The sequence below is a fragment of the Lotus japonicus genome, chromosome 6 (genome assembly GCF_012489685.1).
Source record: "Lotus japonicus ecotype B-129 chromosome 6, LjGifu_v1.2".
NCBI lineage: Eukaryota > Viridiplantae > Streptophyta > Magnoliopsida > Fabales > Fabaceae > Lotus > Lotus japonicus.
In genome coordinates this window covers 23,974,776-23,994,741 of record NC_080046.1, presented here as the reverse complement: position 1 = coordinate 23,994,741, position 19,966 = coordinate 23,974,776, and the positions used below count along the sequence as shown (strand labels likewise).

The 19,966-nt window shown below is 40.3% G+C and overlaps 1 protein-coding gene across 1 annotated transcript; it reads left to right on the top strand.

The window, feature by feature from the left end:
* Window positions 1–16,362: 16,362 nt before the first annotated feature.
* Window positions 16,363–19,356, top strand: LOC130725136 (uncharacterized). The gene is made up of 2 exons (XM_057576388.1): window positions 16,363–17,763; window positions 19,260–19,356. The coding sequence occupies exons 1-2, from the start codon at window positions 16,838–16,840 to the stop codon at window positions 19,354–19,356; spliced, it is 1,023 nt and encodes a 340-aa protein (XP_057432371.1). The 5' UTR covers window positions 16,363–16,837.
* Window positions 19,357–19,966: the final 610 nt, after the last annotated feature.

Genomic DNA, 19,966 nt, shown 5'->3' with positions numbered 1-19,966 from the left:
TATCTATACCCCATATCACATGTTGAGTGTATATCTACTTATTTCCGTGAGTTGACCCTAGCGCCTTGACTTTGGTTTCATGTTTGTGTTTGGGCAGTCGGCCTGCTGCCAGATGTCGACGGTGGATTGGGTTTCAATGGTCTCTCTCTCGGGGGGGATCAGGTTTGAGATGGAGGACCGGACTGACGAGCGTGGACGTCTGACAATAGGAGTTCTACGACGCATGGAGCTGAGCTTCAACTTGCCAACTTCAGTTCGCTGTGGACTTGGTACTGGAAGGGTAGGTTTAGGCAGGCGTCATGGTTTGTGTAGAGCTCTGATTCGTTTTGCTTTTGGGACAGGGTAGGTTCCCGACGCATGACTTTTTGTGTGGTTCTCTTACTGAGAGATCACAGTGAGTCAGTCGGACTGTAGGGGTCTTACTAAGAGATCACAGTGAGTCAGTCGGCTGCTGCTCTAAAGGCTCAAGCTCTTATGGCTGTCCCTGCTACTGATATTGCCTCAACCTCTGCTCAAGCTCCTGTGTCAACACCAGGCTCTGATAGACCGTCCTCCGATCAAGTTGTTCCGTCTGCTCCAGTTCACACTGATCCGAATCAGGCCAGACTTGACTCCATTGAGAGGCGACTTGATTCTCACTCTACACTCATTCAAGATCTTGCAGAGATGTGCGCTGAAATCCTCAGAAGGCTGCCTAAACCTTAGTTTTAGGAACTCTCTTCTCTTTCTCCTTCACTTTTATTATTATGTTATTTTTTTTAACTTTTAATTAATTTAACTTGTTGATTTTCCTCTTCTGTGCTTTACTTATTATTTCACTTAGCATATGCATTAACAAACAAACAAACAATTTTTATTAAAAATCTTCATTTAATCATTCATTATTGGCATTACATCGAAAATAGAGGATTTTTCCTCAATGATCTACACTGTCTACGCTTCTCCGCCTTCTCAAGCTCCAGACAATGCTGTTTGTATTCCAAGTTGACCAAGCTCTGGCGAACCTCCTGCTTCTCCTCTTCAGGACTCTCTGCCATGGCCTCCAGTGATGCCTCTACAGCACGGATCTCATAGGAGGTCTCCACCTCCCACTGGAAGAGTTCCTCCAGTTCCTCCACAAACTCTAGGAACCCTCTGAGTGTGGCGTCCAACTCCAGACTCAGACCCCTTCCTAGCAACTGGTTTGTCAGTTGATAGATGTTAGGACCCTCTGGGTGCCTGACGTTGAAGAAGAGATCTTCCTCAAAGGCCTTCCTCCTAAGCTCACCCATGCAATTTTCGAAGGATGCCATTGTAGTGTTTTATTTCCGAAGCATATGAGATGTGAAGACTGTTATGATTTACCTGCTATTTATAAGCTCATTTCAGTCTCCAGAAGTTATTGCTGAAGCAGTTTCTCGAGGTGTTTACGTTGGAAACTGGTGCAAGTCTTAAACTTCCTGGCCGGTGGTAAACGTTCTCTTCATTTACTTTTCTTCATTTGCATTAATCAATTATTTTCTTAATTAACCTTATTATTTATTTATCTTTTCTCCATTCCTTTTAACTTAGACCTTCTCTAAGGGGGAGTACCTTGTACTTCAAGCAAAGTTTTTCACACCCCATTCATTTTGCTTATGACAAAAAGGGGGAGTACAACCATTTTTGATGCGTAAGCTGTGTTAAGGTTGAAGGTATGAAAAACGATAGAAAGGGAGGGGGTTTGAATAGCGTGTTAAAACTAAAACTTGTCCCACTTGAGATTTTAACAAATCTCTTCAAACACAAAGGATAAAAGTGCTAAGATAAGAGTTGAGGAAAACACACAATGATTTTATCCTGGTTCACTTGATAAATCCCTCAAGCTAATCTAGTCCACCCGTTAAGGTGATTTCTTCCTTCTTAGAATGAAGGCTATCCACTAATCAGAGTTTGTTACAATTGCACTTGCAACCTGCAAAGTGACTAACAATACACTGACTTAGCTATCACTAAGATTCACTCTCTTAGTCTTCTCAAGGATCTAACCAACCTTGGTCTCCTTAAGGAACAAATAAACAACTGTTTAAGAGTTTGGGTTTACAAAGAAATTCTTCTCAGAAAGCTAAAGTAAACACACTAAAATCAGTTTGAAGAAAGATTGCTAAGAGAATATTTGAATATTGCTTGAGCTTAAACAAGTTTCTTAGGCGAGATCTTTCAATCTTCAGCCTCTTTATATACTCCAAGGATTAGGGTTTGGACGTTGCATGGAATGCTACCATTGGAGGGCAGATCTGGGATTTCCAGGTTCTGCTGTGGCTGAACACGTTAGGTAAGGTCGTGAGGATAGTACAATTGCGACGCTTCATCCTAGTTGACTTCTGATCAGAGCGACGCTTCATGTTGGAAGTTGTGAAGCTTGGTGATCAGAGTCAGAGGGAAGCTTGGATCCTCTGACCTTTGTAGCTTCTGCTTCTGGACTCAGAGGAGAAGTACTTAGTCTTCAGAGCCAGCTTACTGTTGGACTTCAGAGTCTTCACTTCTCAGCTTCTGGACCTTCAGAACTTCTAGACCTTCAAAGCCTCTGGACCTTCAGAGCTTCTGGTTCTTCAGAGCGTCTGGATCTTCATAACGTATGGTCTTCAGAACTTCAAATGATCTGAATCCATATCAGAGCTTAACTATCTTCAGATCTTTTGAAGCTTATCTACTGTTCAGATTGAACATAGAGAGTACGAAAGCGTTGCGTAGGTTACTCTTTGAGCATAGTGCTTCTGATTTATGTGTAATTAGACCCGAGTCAGAGCCTGTCATTTAAACACTCAGAAAACAACGTTAGAGTACCATAATTGTTCATACATAATAGTTAACATGTAATCATCAAAACATAGAGTTGTACTACATGATCAAAACTTGATCTTACAAGTGTGATTGATAAGTGTATAATTGATGCACTTTACATGTGTCTTTCTAAGCTTCATTATATACATTTTTGTGCCTAATTGTTATGACTTAGCCATGTTTTGACCATTAGTGTTTATTTGGATTATTCATAGAAAAGAGCTTAATTCTACACTTTTAGTTTCTATGACTGTTTTGCTAGAACAGATTGAATATGGAGCTAGAAATATCGAAATAAGGCCCATAATATGTTTTTGGAAAGCTAACTCGAAGCCCTACAACTTTCATGTTCAGCACAATTGAAGAATAAGCCTCTAACATGGTCAAAATGGCCTTGCAAAGTTGATATCGCTAATCTTGCGAGTCTGGAACAGTCTGCACTAAAATGATCATATCTTGGGCTACATAACTCCGAATTAGGATCGGATTGAAGGCCCGTGAAGCTGACTTAAAGAGCTACAACTCTCATGTTTACCTCAATTGAAGATTCAGACTTCTTGTGGGACCCGCGAATGCCTGATTGTTCAGCAGCTTACTCCTTTATGTGGGCCCGATTTTGTGAAGATTTAGAAAAGATTTAGATAACAAAGATTGTTACTTGATGAACAAGTTTATTTATTAGTATAAATAAGTGGGTTTAGGCTTTTGTTAGACCTCACCACCTCACCACCATCTAACCACCATCACACCACCTCACATTCTCCTCCTCCTTGAAGGTATGAAAAACGGTAGAAAGGGGGGAGTTTGAATAACATTTTCAAGATAAAGCTTCCACCTTAAAGATTTTGACAAATCTTTCGAGAACTTAAGTGCTAAAGATAAGAGATAGAAAAGCACACAAGGATTTTATCCTGGTTCACTTGATAAATCACTCAAGCTACTCCAGTCCACCCGTTAAGGTGATTTCTTCCTTCTTAGAATAAAGGCAATCCACTAATCAGGTAAGAGTTACAACTGCACTTGAAACCTACAAGTGACTAACAATTACACTGACTTAGCTCACACTAAGATTCACTCTCTTAGTCTTCTCTAGGATCCGATCAACCTTGATCTCCTAGAGGAACTAAACAAACTGTTTATCAAAGAATTGTTTACAAGAGATTTGCTTCTAAAAAGCTAATAGTAAACTCAATGAATTTCAGATGAAAGAAAGCTTAGAAGAATTTGAATTTGTCTTGCGCGTATGTGAATGCTTCTAGCCGCTTCTTTCAGTCTTCTGCCTCTTTATATACTCCAAGGATTAGGGTTGAGCGTTGCATGGGAAATGCTACCGTTGGAGGGCAGTTCTGGAAAATCCAGCTTCTGCTGTGTCTGAGACTGTTAGGTAGGTCGTCAGGAAGGTACAGTTGCTTTTGTACTTGGATAGCGACTTGCCCTTTAAACCTAGGAGACTTCTGATCAGGAGAAAGCTTCATGTTGGAACTTGTGAAGCCGGTTGATCAGAGTCAGAGGGAAAGCCCAGATCCTCTGACCATTGTTTCTTCTGATTCTGAACTCAGAGGGAAGTACATGGTCTTCAGAGTATCTTGCTTCTGGACATCAGAATTTCACTAATCAGCTTCTGGATCTTCAGAGTCTTCAACACCATCAGAATATCTGAGCCTTCAGTGTTTCTTGGTTATCAGACTTTCTGGATCTTCAGAACTTCTAGTGACTGAGTCCACATCAGAGTTTGTATAACTTCAGAACTTCTGAAGCTTTTCCACTGTTCATACTGAACATGGTGAATGCGAAAGCGTTGCTTGGGTCGCTCTTTATACACAGTGCTTCTGATTTGTGTGAGATTGAGTTGAGGTCAGAGCCTGTAAATAGCACACTCAGAAAAACACGTTAGAGTACCACAATTGTTCATATCAAAAGGTTAACTTGTAATCATCAAAACATAGAGTTGTACTACTAGATCAAAACTTGATCTTACAATCTCCCCCTTTTTGATGATGACAAAACTAAGATTTTTGATGAACAATTCTTAAACATTAAACTGAATTCACTCAGAGTTTAGAGATATAGAATAAGACTTATCCTGATGTGAATAGTTTATCTTGCTCATTCTGAATTCAAGTCACTGCTTGATTCTGAGCTTAGCTCCCCCTGAATCTAATGCTTGATGAAAACATTAGTAAAGTCTAGATTCTGAGCTAAATGATATAAGAGTTCAGAGCGAAAAACTTATGACATAGATGAAAATAGAGTAATCAGAGCGCATAAGTAATCAGAGTCACGGACAAGGTATCAGAGTCTTGGGTATCAGAGTCAAATTAGAATCACTTCAGAAGAAGTGAAATGTATTCCTTGTATTTGCCCAGTGACACATCTATGGTCATAAAGGTGGAACTCTTAAATTCTCCAAAAGAAAAATAAATCACACTAACACGTCTTACACATCAAAAACTGGGTTTACTCCCCCTTTTTGTCATAAGCAAAAAGCTTGGGGTGTGAAAAACTTAGCTTGAAGTACAAGGTACTCCCCCTTAGAGAAGGTCTAAGTTTAAAGAAAATGAAAACGATGCATGAATCAGAGTTAGGCGAAATAAATAAAAGAGTTAATGCAAGATAAGAACGTTTACCACCGGCCAAGGGAGTAAAGAGGAGGGTCAGTTACCAAGAACTTAACCTCGAGAAACTGTAGGAGCATTAACTTTCAGAGAGAAAGTGAAGCCTATATAAAGCGTTGGAGAGAGAGGGAAGCTTCACAACTCGAGCAATTGTCAGTAAAAAAAAATGGCATCATACATCGTAGCACTAGAAGAGCTGAGAAAGAAGGCCTTTGAGGAGGACTTGTTCCTTAACATTAGGCATCCAGAGGGTACAAAGACCATCTCAGAGCTAACACGGACACTGCTGGAGGAGGACCTGCGTCCAGAGTTGAAGAGAGACTTGAGGGAATTTCTTGCCTTCGTGGAGGAGGTGCAAGAACTCAGCAAGCTTGAACTAAAGCTGCTGGAAGAAAAAGAGATTTTGGAAAAGAAGCTCAAGACTGCAGAAGAGATTCTGGAGAGGGATGAGCTAAAAGACAGGCTCAACAACATCCAGTATGCACTGGAGCGTCTGGAGAAGGAGAGGTCAGAGCAGCGCCAGGAGTGCAGAAGAATGAGGAGGGATCCTCCATTCTAGGATCTTAGGAAAAAGAAAGAAAATGTATGATGTAAAAGCGGTTATGATGAATAAAAAAAATTTGCAAACATAATGTCAAAACGAAGAGATCCTAAAGCTGGGGTTTATCAGATCGACGCAGAAGTTCCATCATCATTTGCTTCATTTCAATCAGCAGAGACTCATGAGCGTCAAGACGTTGTTCCACAATGTCGAGTCTGGACGAGTTTGGCTGTGTAGAACTAGAAGGAACATTCTGAGCAGCGTGAGGAGCTGGAGTGGAAGCAGAAGCAGCAGGAGTAAAAACTACGGGTGCAAGTGCTTGGCATCTAAGAGCTTCAGCCTCAGCTTCAAGTCGTTCTGTCTCTAATCTGGCTTGTTCAGCTTGAGCTGCTGCTTGACGTGCAGCTTCTTCTGCTTGTTCTTTCTTTCGTTTGGCTTCTTCAATAGCTTCAAGTAGCTTATGTCTCTGTTCTTGTTCATGAAGAGCCACCCTTCTAGCAAACCTTTGCTTTGCAGCCTCGATCCTCTGACTTCCCTCTGCATGCAGGAGCTGCATCATAACTGGAACTTGAGCCACTAGCCAAGTGCTCAGAGTGTTCCACTCTTCAGCCACATGTTCAGCATTCTCGCTTAGGTCAGTCTGACCTTGCACATTGCGTAGCATCAATGAGGCTTCATGATAGAAAATATTGATGCACTCAGAAAGAGATGTGGGTCGGAGGTGAGTGTAAGGAATTATAGAGAGGTTGGTTTCAGGAGAGGCTGGGTGATTGCTGCTGTGAGCTTCAGAGGCACCTTGTGGAGAGCCAATGTTAAACATTTGAGCATTTGGTTCAGAGGTTCCAAGGTGAGGTTCTGAAGTTTCAACCAGAGGATGGGGTGATCTAACTGAGGATTGGTTAGACACAAATTGTTCTGGTTCAGGTTCTGGTTGAACAGGCTCTTGTTGGTCAGGGGCAGGGTGAGCTTGTTGAGCCAAAGGGTCTGCCTCATGTAAAGGATTGGCCAAGATAGGTTCATCGGGGTCAACTAGACGTTCAGGTCTAGGGCCAGGATATCTCCTAGGGCTTGGACAAGTGAGATAATATTCTTCTAAGGTAGACACCTTTTCTTTTCTAACTTCCATGAATTTTCGAAGGGATTCAGAGTTGTTGGAAGGAGAAGAATCAGCAACATTTGTTGGGAAGGATACAGGTGTAAGGGCTGTGGAAGAGTCTGTATCCGTGGTTCTGGGAGCCAGACGTTCTGATGCTCTTGGGACAGAGTGATCAGAGGTTCTGGGTCCAGGTTCTGTTTGGTTAGGCTCTGGTTGCTCATGGATGATGGGTTCAGAAGTTAATGGGTTGTACTGGATGGTAATGGGAGAGGTTGGTTCATCTGGCCTAGAGGGTTGGTTCTGGAGCAAATTCCAGAGAGGTGCTTCAGTAGGAGAAGGTTGAAAAAATGAAGACCTTGGGGAATGTGGTGGAGAGGTGGTTTGTGCAGCTGGTTGGGACTCAGGAATAGGAGTGAGTGGATTTGAAGATTGTTTGAGCATGGCTGATATGGGGAGTGCATCAAATAAATTCAAATCATCATCAGAAGCAACTGCAGACTTACTTGATTGTGCTGATGATCTTGTCACTCTGGCAGGAGTTTCAATCCTTCTGATCACTTCAGCAGCTGGTTCCACCCGAGTAGGTTTCACCACAATTCTGACCTGCTTCTTCTTCTTCTTAGGAGAAGGAGGACCATCCTCATTATCACCATCATCACCATCATCGGGCTTGCTGGTTTCATCATGTTTTCTCTTGGATTGACCAGTCTTCTTCCCTTTGGTCAGAGGGACATCTGATTCCTCAGAAGATTCTTCTAGGATCATCTTCCTCTGAACTTTCTTCTTGATAGGAGAAGGAAACTCTGGAGCTGGCGGCAGTCTGCTGAAGAATTCATCGAGATCAATTTCATAGCCTTGAGCCCTTAGGTCTTCAACATAGCACCTAATGGCTTCAGGATTGTCTGCCTGTGTCCACAGAGGGTAGTCATTCAGAGGCACTCTACTACTTCTGATTTCAGAAGATGTGTCTTCATGGGCAGGAGCAATCTTCTTCTTGACTAGGCCCATTTTCTTTAGAGAATTCGCAGTGAAGACATCACTGACAATGGTGGTCAGATCCTCTGTGCATCCCAGCATTTACCAGATCTTGAATGAGGCCACTCTTAATGAAGAGATCAGACAACAGTCTCCCAAAGGGAATATACTTGATTGCTGACTTGATGGAGGCAGTGGTCCGAGACTTCCGGATACACTCCTTCAAGTAGGAGAACAGGAAGTAGGGAAGGCAGATCTTCTTCTTGTCTTGGATGAAGAACAACATCGCCTTCTGGTTGAAGTTGATGTAGTCTGGGGAACTGCCCTTTGGTCTCTGGTGTATGCAGTTGAGCAGAATCTTGTGCCAGATCCTGAGCTTGGGATGAAGGTCCATCACTTTGTAATTAGTCTTGCCCGGTTTGTAATTGGTGTACAGGGCCTTGTTGGTCTCATCCTTCGTCTTGGGTTTCAACTTCGATTCAGTGAATTGGAAACGATACCCAAGAGCAGTTTCTGCACCCAGCAGATTCACGAAAGACTTCTCTGTAATGATGATCTTTCTTCCAAGAATGTGAGATACCACCTGAGTATCATCGCAGTCGGCGTGCTTCCAGAATTCCTTGATCAGTTTGTCATACACTGGTCCTCGAAGCCTGTTGAAGTAATTTCCCCAACCTTGAACTTGGACTTCAGGACGAAGATCATACCCATTTGTAGCAAGGTTGTCGAGGTCGAATCTCCATTCTGCCAGTACTTGAAGTTCCTCAGGAGCATATACGGAGTGAACGACACAGCCCTGTTCTGCAATCGGAATAATCTGCTCTTGAGCTTGACCTTGATCTTGATTCGGATTCTCAGGACCCCTTTGACCTGTTGCTAGACCAACTACCATATGAGGAAACTGGGTTGCATCTGCAGTAGCTCTTCTGGTTTGACTCACCATTTTTGGAGCGGTTGAAGGTTTAGGTAGAAGATGAAGGTTGAAAGATGAAGAGAGATCGAGAGAGAAATCGAGGGTAAGCGGTTTTGAAATAGCAAGAGAGAGAGAGAGTAAAAACCGAAAGTGAGGGAGATCGTGTGTGTATAGTGGGTTTTGACAAATAACCGTTGTTGATTCAAAAAGCAATTTAAAATCAACGGTTGAAAATTAAAGATAGATAGTAACAGTAAATACACATATCACACACAGGAGAGAAGTACATCTACACGCAACATGACAGACTGTCACACGGGCACAAGGAACTATGCATCAGAAATACTAACACACGTGTTGCTGTCTCAGCTTCAGAGTCAGTACTAATGGGTACACACACTCTGATTGAGTTACCTTCTGGACTAGACATCTTCTGATCAAGAAGTATCATAGTCAGAGGTTCTGATCCATCTTCACTCTGGACAAAAGTCCATGTTCAGATTTTTCAGAATAAAATTAAATCTATCCTCTGCTAAGGGCTTTGTAAAGATATCTGCCCATTGATGGTCAGTATCAACAAACTTCAGAAGAAGTACGCCCTTCTGTACATAATCTCTAATAAAGTGATACTTTACCTCAATGTGCTTTGCCCTTGAATGCAAGATAGGATTCTTACTCAATGAGATTGCAGCAGTGTTATCACAATAGATTGGGATATTGCTCTCAAGGATCTGATAATCCTCCAGCTGATGTTTCATCCAGAGCATCTGAGTGCTGCATATTGCTGCTGAGATATATTCTGCCTCTGCAATTGATAGTGCAATGGTTGATTGCCTCTTGCTTGCCCATGAGACTAGATTGCTTCCCAGAAATTGACAATTTCCAGAAGTACTTTTTCTCTCTGTTCTATCTCCAGCATAATCAGCATCACAATAACCTGAAAGCTTATACTCTGATGTTTTCTTATACATCAAGCCAAGGTTAGTGGTGCCTTTCAGATACCTTAGGATCCTCTTAACAGCAGTTAAGTGGGTTTCCCTTGGATCTGATTGGAAACGAGCACATAAGTGAACACTAAATAGTATGTCTGGCCTAGATGCAGTTAAGTATAGAAGTGAACCTATCATGCCACGATAGAGCTTCTGACATACTTTACCACTTTTATCTTCTTTCTCCAGAATGCATGTAGGATGCATTGGAGTCTTGGCCACTGTAGATTCCAGCATATTGAACTTCTTCAGAAGTTCTTTAGTGTACTTGCTCTGATGGATATATGTTCCTTCTGGTGTTTGATCAACTTGTATTCCCAGAAAGTACTTTAATTCTCCCATCATACTCATCTCAAATTCAGCCTGCATCATCTCATAAATTTGCACAATTAAGATATCATCTTTATAAGTCTTGCAAAAAAGAGTTGTATCTACTTTACCCCTTACAAACTCATTCTCTAGAAGGAATGAGCTGAGTCTCTCATACCATGCTCTGGGAGCTTGCTTCAGACCATAGAGTGACTTCTTCAATTTGAACACATGGTCTGGCTTCTTCTCATCTTCAAAACCTGGGGGTTGATGAACATAGACTTCCTCTGAATTATAACCATTTAGGAAGGCACTCTTCACGTCCATCTGATGTAGAACTATGTTGTGATTCACTGAAAAAGAGATCAACAGTCTGATTGCCTCCAGTCTTGCTACTGGAGCAAATGTTTCAGCGTAGTCTATTCCTTCCTGCTGGCTGTAGCCTTGAGCAACTAGCCTTGCCTTGTTTCTGACTACATCTCCTTTCTCATTCAGCTTGTTTCTGAATACCCATTTTGTTCCAATTACATGGACACTCTCAGGCTTCTTCACTAAGCTCCAAACATCGTTCTTGGAGAATTGATTCAATTCTTCTTCCATAGCCAGAATCCAATCCTTGTCCTGAAGAGCTTCATCTATGGACTTGGGTTCAATTAAGGACACCAATCCTTTCAGACTGAGCAAGGTCTCTTCAGAGGGTCTGAAGGCTGATCTGGTTCTGACTGGTTCGTCTTTGTTGCCCAGAATCAATTCCTTAGGGTGAGCTGCAGTGATTCTGCTCTTCTTCAGAGTTTGTGAATCAGAGGGACCAGCTTCTTCCTCTGGTTCATCTTCCTCTGGCTCAGCTTCCTCTGGAGCTTTGCCTTTGTCAGAAACATTAATGCTTAAATCTGCAAACTTCTCAACTAGCTTTGACTGGTCAGAGTCAAGCTTATCGTCAAATCTAACATGAATAGATTCTTCAATAGTCTTAGCATCAGTATTATAAAATCTAAAACCTTTAGATCTCTCAGAATAACCAAGTAATAGACACTTAGAAGACTTAGCATCAAATTTATGCAATCTATCCTTAGTATTGAGAACATAACAAACACAACCAAAAGGATGAAAATAAGAAATGTTGGGTTTTATGTTCTTCCACAATTCATAGGGAGTCTTATTCAGAATTGGTCTCACAGAGATTCTGTTCTGAATGTAACATGCTGTATTTACTGCCTCTGCCCAAAAGTGCTTAGCCATGCCAGTTTCTTGCAGCATGGTTCTAGCCATCTCCTGAAGAGTTCTGTTCTTCCTCTCAACAACACCATTTTGTTGAGGAGTTCTGGGACAAGAGAAATCATGTGAAATTCCATAGGAATCAAACAGACTCTCAAACTTGTCATTCTCAAACTCTCCACCATGGTCACTTCTGACACGCACAATCCTACAAGCCTTCTCGTTTTGCACTTGGGCAATGAAGGTAGAGAACACAGCATGAGACTCATCCTTGCGGGTTAGAAACTTTACCCATGTCCAGCGGCTATAGTCATCAGCGGCTATAACCATCCCATATCTCTTGCCACCTATAGACTCAGTTTTCACTGGTCCAAAAAGGTCGATATGCAGAAGTTCCAACGGCCTTGAGGTTGAGACAACATTCTTTGCCTTGAAAGGGACTTTTGTGAATTTGCCTTTCTGACATGCTTCACAAAGAGCGTCTGAAGCAAACTTCAGATTGGGTAAGCCCCTGACAAGGTTTAGCTTGCTCAGCTGAGAAATCTTTCTCATACTGGCATGCCCTAACCGTCTATGCCATACCCACTGCTCTTCATTAACAGACAGAAGGCACTTCACATTCTGAGCCTCCAACTCAGATAATCTGATCTTATAAATGTTGTTCTTCCTCTTGCTGTTAAACAGAACAGAGCCATCGATTTGACTTACAGCCCGGCAGGACTTTTGATTGAATATAACATCATAACCCTTGTCAGCTAATTGACTTATAGACAATAAGTTATGTGTTAAGCCGTCTACCAATAACACATTATCAATGCATGGACTACTATCTACACAAATAGTACCAGTACCAACAATTTTACCCTTTTCATTTCCTCCAAAGCCAACTTCGCCTCCAGGCTTAAGTTTTAGCTCTAGGAACATACGCCTTTCTCCCGTCATGTGACGCGAGCATCCACTGTCCTTATACCATGATTGGTGTTTCAGTGGAGCTATCAAGGATATCTGCAACATAGATAATCTTGTCCTTAGGTACCCACTTTCTGGGTCCTCTCTTGTTAGTTACCCCAGAGGTTCTGATCACCTTGGGTGTCTCAACATGATATTTTAAAGGAATATTTGCATGATATTTAGACATAGAGAAGGATCCCTTTTTAAGAGGGTTTTTAGCAACTTTAGCAGGTAAAGGATCAGGCAATATCGTACCAGAGGGAACAAAGCATTCATACAAGGATTTAGCTTTAGACACAGAGGGCTCATTTCTAATTGGTTTAGAATAGCCAATGCCATGCATTCCATTTCTGCTTACGCCATAGATCATTGAAGCCATTAAGCTTCTATCCACGCTTTTAGCTAGGAATCTTTGAAAAGACTTTTCATACTTAGACTCATTTCTACAATCAGAGGCATCACAAGCAACAATTTCTTCTAACTTAGCAATCTGGTTCTTAAGCACAGAGTTAGAATTGATCAAAGCATGATTATCATTTTTCAAATCAGAAATAATTTTCTCATGTTCAGAAGGAGTCTTGGAAACAGCAAATAAGTCCTTTTTCAGCTTCTTATGCTTAGACAATAAGGAGTTATACTTATCCATGATATCAGACAATGCATGTTTCAGTTCAGAGGTAGAGAAAGAAGCGAATACCTCATTTTCATCGTCTGAATTAGGATCTCCTTTTGATTCTGAGTCAGAGTCAACAGCTCCCTTTGACTCTGCTTCTTTGTCTTTGACAATAGCCATGAGTCCTTGGACTTCACCATCAGAGTCAACATCCTCTGACTCTGATTCATCAAATGTCACCATCAGACTCTTCTTTGTCTTGAAGTGCTTCTTTGGCTTCTTGTCCTTCTTCAACTTTGGACAGTCACTTTTGTAGTGCCCTGATTCTTTGCACTCAAAGCATGTGACTTCCTTAAGTGAGGACTTCTTCTGACCTGAGGATTCAGACTTTCCTTTTGCCTTTCCAGAGCCTTTGTATTTGCTCTGCCTGTGCTTCCAGATGCGATTGAGTCTCTTGGAGATCAGAGTCAGCTCATCTTCATCAGAATCTTCTGAAGCTTCTTCAGATTCCTCTTCTTCAGCTTGAAGAGCTTTTGACTTCTCAGCCTTAGCCTTTTCAGATTTAGATTTTAAGGCTATGGACTTTTTCCTCAGATCTTGCATCTCTGAGCGCTTCAGCTCATGGCATTTCAAAATGCTGATGAGTTCTTCTAAACTCATATTCTCAACATCTCTCGTGAGCTCTATTAAAGTCACTAAAGGCATCCAACTTTCAGGAAGACACCTGATGACCCTTATGACATGATCTTTTGTTGTGTAGCTCTTGTTGAGAGGTCGTATGCCAGCTACAAGCAACTGAAATCTGGAGAACATTTCTTCAATGGACTGATTTGGATCCATGATGAAGGATTCATACTTTTGGATCAAAGACAATGCCTTTGATTCTTTGACTTTCTTGTTTCCTTCATGAGACATCTTCAGAGATTCGAAAATGCCTTTCGCAAACTCACGATCTGTAATCTTCTGGTACTCTTCATAGGAAATAGCACTTAGAAGAATTGCTCTTGCTTTGTGATGTTGTGAGTACAGCTTCTTTTGATCTGCAGTCATCTCTGACCTTGGGATCTTCTTGCCATCTGCATCAACTGGACGCTCGTAGCCATCCACAATAATATCCCAGAGATCTGCATCGAAACCCAGAAAGAAACTTTCCAGTCTATCTTTCCAATATTCGAACCTTTGACCGTCGAACATAGGAGGCTTTGCATTGTAACCATCTCTTTGAGTTTCACTGGTGGTGGCAGCCATTGTTTTTCACACCGGCCCGGATCACTGAACACTGTTAGGTGTGGTAATCAGAACTTGCGCTCTGATACCAATTGAAGGTATGAAAAACGGTAGAAAGGGGGTGTTTGAATAACGTTTTCAAGATAAAGCTTCCACCTTAAAGATTTTGACAAATCTTTCGAGAACTTAAGTGCTAAAGATAAGAGATAGAAAAGCACACAAGGATTTTATCCTGGTTCACTTGATAAATCACTCAAGCTACTCCAGTCCACCCGTTAAGGTGATTTCTTCCTTCTTAGAATGAAGGCAATCCACTAATCAGGTAAGAGTTACAACTGCACTTGAAACCTACAAGTGACTAACAATTACACTGACTTAGCTCACACTAAGATTCACTCTCTTAGTCTTCTCTAGGATCCGATCAACCTTGATCTCCTAGAGGAACTAAACAAACTGTTTATCAAAGAATTGTTTACAAGAGATTTGCTTCTAAAAAGCTAATAGTAAACTCAATGAATTTCAGATGAAAGAAAGCTTAGAAGAATTTGAATTTGTCTTGCGCGTATGTGAATGCTTCTAGCCGCTTCTTTCAGTCTTCAGCCTCTTTATATACTCCAAGGATTAGGGTTGAGCGTTGCATGGGAAATGCTACCGTTGGAGGGAAGTTCTGGAAAATCCAGCTTCTGCTGTGTCTGAGACTGTTAGGTAGGTCGTCAGGAAGGTACAGTTGCTTTTGTACTTGGATAGCGACTTGACCTTTAAACATAGGAGACTTCTGATCAGGAGAAAGCTTCATGTTGGAACTTGTGAAGCCGGTTGATCAGAGTCAGAGGGAAAGCCCAGATCCTCTGACCATTGTTTCTTCTGATTCTGAACTCAGAGGGAAGTACATGGTCTTCAGAGTATCTTGCTTCTGGACATCAGAATTTCACTAATCAGCTTCTGGATCTTCAGAGTCTTCTACACCATCAGAATATCTGAGCCTTCAGTGTTTCTTGGTTATCAGACTTTCTGGATCTTCATAACTTCTAGTGACTGAGTCCACATCAGAGTTTGTATAACTTCAGAACTTCTGAAGCTTTTCCACTGTTCATACTGAACATGGTGAATGCGAAAGCGTTGCTTGGGTCGCTCTTTATACACAATGCTTCTGATTTGTGTGAGATTGAGTTGAGGTCAGAGCCTGTAAATAGCACACTCAGAGAAACACGTTAGAGTACCACAATTGTTCATATCAAAAGGTTAACTTGTAATCATCAAAACATAGAGTTGTACTACTAGATCCAAACTTGATCTTACACTCCTATCTCTCCCTCCTTTCTAGTATGAGTTGCTAAACTCCCTAGTTAGTCTTAGGATTTTTAATATTCTTGTGTTTGCAAACTTGAGGTTCTGTTCTTAATGCAAATTCTTTCTTTATTAATTCTTTTCATCTCTATTTTTGATCTAGGGTTTGCTTAATTCCGTAGTTTTAGAAATAAGAGTTGATGCATGTTCGCTTAGTTCATGTTAGTTCGTAACTGTTTCTTAATCGCTTTGTTTAGGAAACTGTGAATTAATTTTCGCTTAGTTAATTAGTTCTCACGAATTAGGGAATTGATAAGGAAGAGTTAATCTTTTGTAACCAATGAAGGTTTGTTGCACTTGAATGTTATAATCTGATGACTAACACTTTCTCTTATTTGATTTAAATCTCTTTTAATTTCTGTTTGCTTACTTTTCAATCAATTCAACCAAACCCCCTTTTTAATTTTCTTTTGTTTTACTCTAATATCAATTAATACTTCACCGAGTCCTTGTGAGATCGATCCTGATGTTCAACACCTTATACTGCATTCAAAGCAGAATACTTTGACACGCACCCGCGACAGTGCGTTCGTCAAATTGGCGCCGTTGCCGGGGACTTCAGTGATTATTAATTATTCTTAGAGTATTTTTTTGTTTTTTACGTTTTTAATAAACAAAAAGAAAAGAAAAGAGGAACACGGTTATACATAAATTTGATTTGGTTTTATAATTATTAATTAGATTGTAGGTTGTTTTTTCTTTTATATCTTATATATCTATCCCATATCTTTTATCTCTATCTTCAATCTTCTAATTCTCTTTCCCATCTTCTATTTTTATATCACTATCTTCTATTCTTATTTCTCTATCTTTTCTCTCTTTTATTTTATTTTGCTATCTTTTTTATCTTCTTTTCCTTCTTTATTATTCTTATTATTATTATTACTAGATTTTCTTTTTACTAACTCTTTTTTTCTTTTATTTTTGCTGGTTTCGTTCAATTTTTTTTTCTTACCAGATTCTTTTTTTTTTCTTTTGTTACTAACATTTTTTTTTTGTCTTTCAGGTCCCGTTTAATTTTTTTTTTCACTAACATATTTTCTTCTTCTTTTTTTTTCGTTACTTTCAGTTTTTTTTTTCTTCTTCTTCCATTGGTATTACTCCAATTCTATTAGATTCTGTTCTTTTACGTTTTTGTTTTCTTCGTTAGATTTTTTTGTTTTTGTTTACTATTTTCTTTCTGGTGAAAAAAAAATAAACAGAACACGAGTGTTACTGTGTTAGTCTGTAGAATTTTTGCAGTGATGGAAGCTAAACTTGATAAGCTAGAAGCCAAACTCGACGAGATACAATTTTCTGTTACACAAATGTTGCTCAAGAGCTATCAACAACAGTTTGAGTCACCTCAATGTTATCCACAAGAGAATTTTGAAAATATTTGGTGTGACCCACCTTGCTATCATCCACAAGGGCAATTCCAGCAGCCTATTTATTCACCACCATGCTACTATCCGCAAGAGGAATTTCAATATCCATTTCATGATCCACATCATTCACAAGAGGAATTTCATCAACCTTGGAATGATCCACCCGAATTTCTGGAAGACATTTCAAAGCAATATGAAGCAAACCAAGCCCAGTTTCAACAACCTCGACACGAGGAACCTTCCATATTGCAAGAAATTCAAGACATGTTGAACCAAATGTTTGCAAATCTCAATGCAAATGCTGATCAACACCTGCAAGATACTGCAAATTTACAAGCTCCAGTTAACGAGCTAGTTGCTCGCACTCCCACATTGCAACATGAAGCTGATGCAGAGATTGATGATGAAGTTAATCCTTGTGATGATACTCATCTTGATGCTAAGACTAATGGTTCTAGTGATGTTAGTGAGTTTGCAGTTGATTTTGCTTCTGATGCTGATTCTAATGATGAAGCCAACCAACAAGAAATACATCTCCCTCTTCCACAAAGAACTTATGAGAATGAGAAGATGTATCATGGTGAAGAAGAAAATAAGTTGTTGGATGATTTCAAGAAGTGTTTTGCAAGGGATGAAGTTAAGAAGATGGATGTAGAACGTGGATCTAAATTAGCAATATTTTCACATAAGCCGCTTTTAATTAATCTAGACATTTTTGAAAAAGTCGTGCTTATTGGAGACTCTGTTGATTGCAAGAAGTCAATTTCCATGGAGGAATATGTTTTGAAACCTCTACCGAAGTCTCCAGACAAAGAGTTGATTGTTGAATGTACTGATTTTTCATTTACTCTTATTTCAGGTGGTACACATGCTTGGAAAAAGTTTTCACTCAAACTGAACATTGTCATGAGTCATGCTGAAGGTGCTAGAGAACAGTTTGAGTTTGTTAAGATTGTTGCAGATGAGATCCCTCCAAAGCCACCTGACTTGTGGATTGTCGTTGTTGTGCCTCAAGACTATGAGCTTCCTCTTAATGCAAGGCCTCCACCAGACCCAGGTGATAGCAGATTCAGAGCATTACCAGGTTTCATGCCTCGCCAGCTCCCTTGATCCCTGGTTTTTCCTAACCTTTCTCTTTTATTACACTTGTCTAATTTATTTGATGATTTGTGCCTCACATTGAGGACAATGTGTGATTTAAGTGTGGGGGTGGGAATCTTATTTAGGAGTAGTAGAACCTCAGTTAGGATAGTTTGCAATTTCAATTTATTTGCTTTGTTTTTATTGTTTTCAATAAAAGAGTTCACACCTTTTCAATGAGTTTTAGAGATGCTGAGTTTGTGAGCAATGTAACCACTTTTCTGTTAAGTTTCATGTCTCTCTTGGATGAAGTTGCTTGCATTTTGAGTTCATCATGATTTGCATTGAAACTAATTTGTTGGATTCATTGTGTTATATGCTTGCCATGTGAGGACTACCTTGTGAGATTTTGGACCAAACACTTGAATGGTAATGTCTTTGCCATGATTCTCTTCTTTCTTGTGTGATTTCCTCATGTTTATATGCACTGCAGAACTTGACTTGATTCTGACTCAAATTGTTGTTCATTTTCATACTTTGATGTGATCAGGCATTCTTTTTCAATAACCTACTGGCCTAAAAAGCTTACCTTGCAAGTTTTAACCTTTGTTTCACTACTACAGAAAAGACTTTTCGCCACGCCTCAATTGCCACGGTTATAGGCGGAACCGTGGCAAAAGCTCAATTACCACGGTTATAAGCGGAACCGTGGTAATAGAGTATAATATTTTATTATTTTTTTGAGAGACCGTGACAATAGAACATTTTTCCCAAATTTTCACTACCCCGTCGATTTTTTCATCTCCCTCCCACACTCCAATTTTTTTCAGAAGAAAACCCTAACCCCTCTCCCTCCCACGCTCTATCCCACTCTCCACACTCCATCGAAGCTCTGGTTCCTCTCCGTGTTCCATATCCGACGAAGCTCTAATCTGTTCTCGTCCCTCTCTCGTTTCCCTGCCCTTCCCTCCCGCTCTCCATCGACATGTTCACTCTCTCCCACCGGCGCCGCTTTCCTGCATCCTGAAGCTCTGGTCCCTCTCCCACCGCCGCTTGCATTCTGCCCACAATCTGAGGTATTCACCACTTTAATTCTTTTTTTTTTAGAAATAAAGAGATATTGCGATTTTTACACTCGCGGTGGGCTGGGTTTTGTCTCCAACAAGCAGACCTTTCTCGTTGCTAATCGGTCTCAACCATATCGACTCTCTGATGATAGGGACGGAATTGACAAGATTGTTAAGCTTGCAAAATTAAGATGGTTTAACAGTGTGGTTAACATATGGATTTGTCTTGATATTTCTGCTTCTTTTTGAATGTTTGATTGAGCCTGCCCCTGCTTTATTTGTGCTGTTGTCGAGTGCCCAGAGTTGCTGATCTGTGTTCGGTTTCATTCTTGTTGCTCGTCTTTTCCATTTTTTCTGTTATGTTTCTGTTTTTATGCTTTTTTTGTTTTTTTGATTGTTTTATGCTTCTGTTATTTGTTTTTGATTGTTTGTATCCTTTGCGTTTTCTCTTTGTATTTCTGTATTCTCCTGGCTTGGTGTCCTCCCTTTATTATATACATTTGGTTTTTCCAAGAAAATATATTGATAAGGCTTGGCTTCTTTCCTCCTTCCCTGCCTCTGCTATGGATTAGAGGAAGACGTGGCTGTTGTTATCTTCTATTGTTTCTTTTCTTCTTTTTTCTTTCCTTGAATGGGGCTTCGTTTCATAGCTTTCCCCTTAGGTTGTATTTGCTTTCTGTTTTCCCTTGCTTGATTTTGTAAGGCTTAACTATGTACTGGGTGTTTCACATCTTTTCTTTCTATTAATATATAATATGGTTTATTCTCAAAAAAACATATTGATAAGGCTGGGCATGAAACAACCAGCAAAGTACTAAAATACAATTTTCTGGTATGTCTTATACCCTGAGTAATCAAA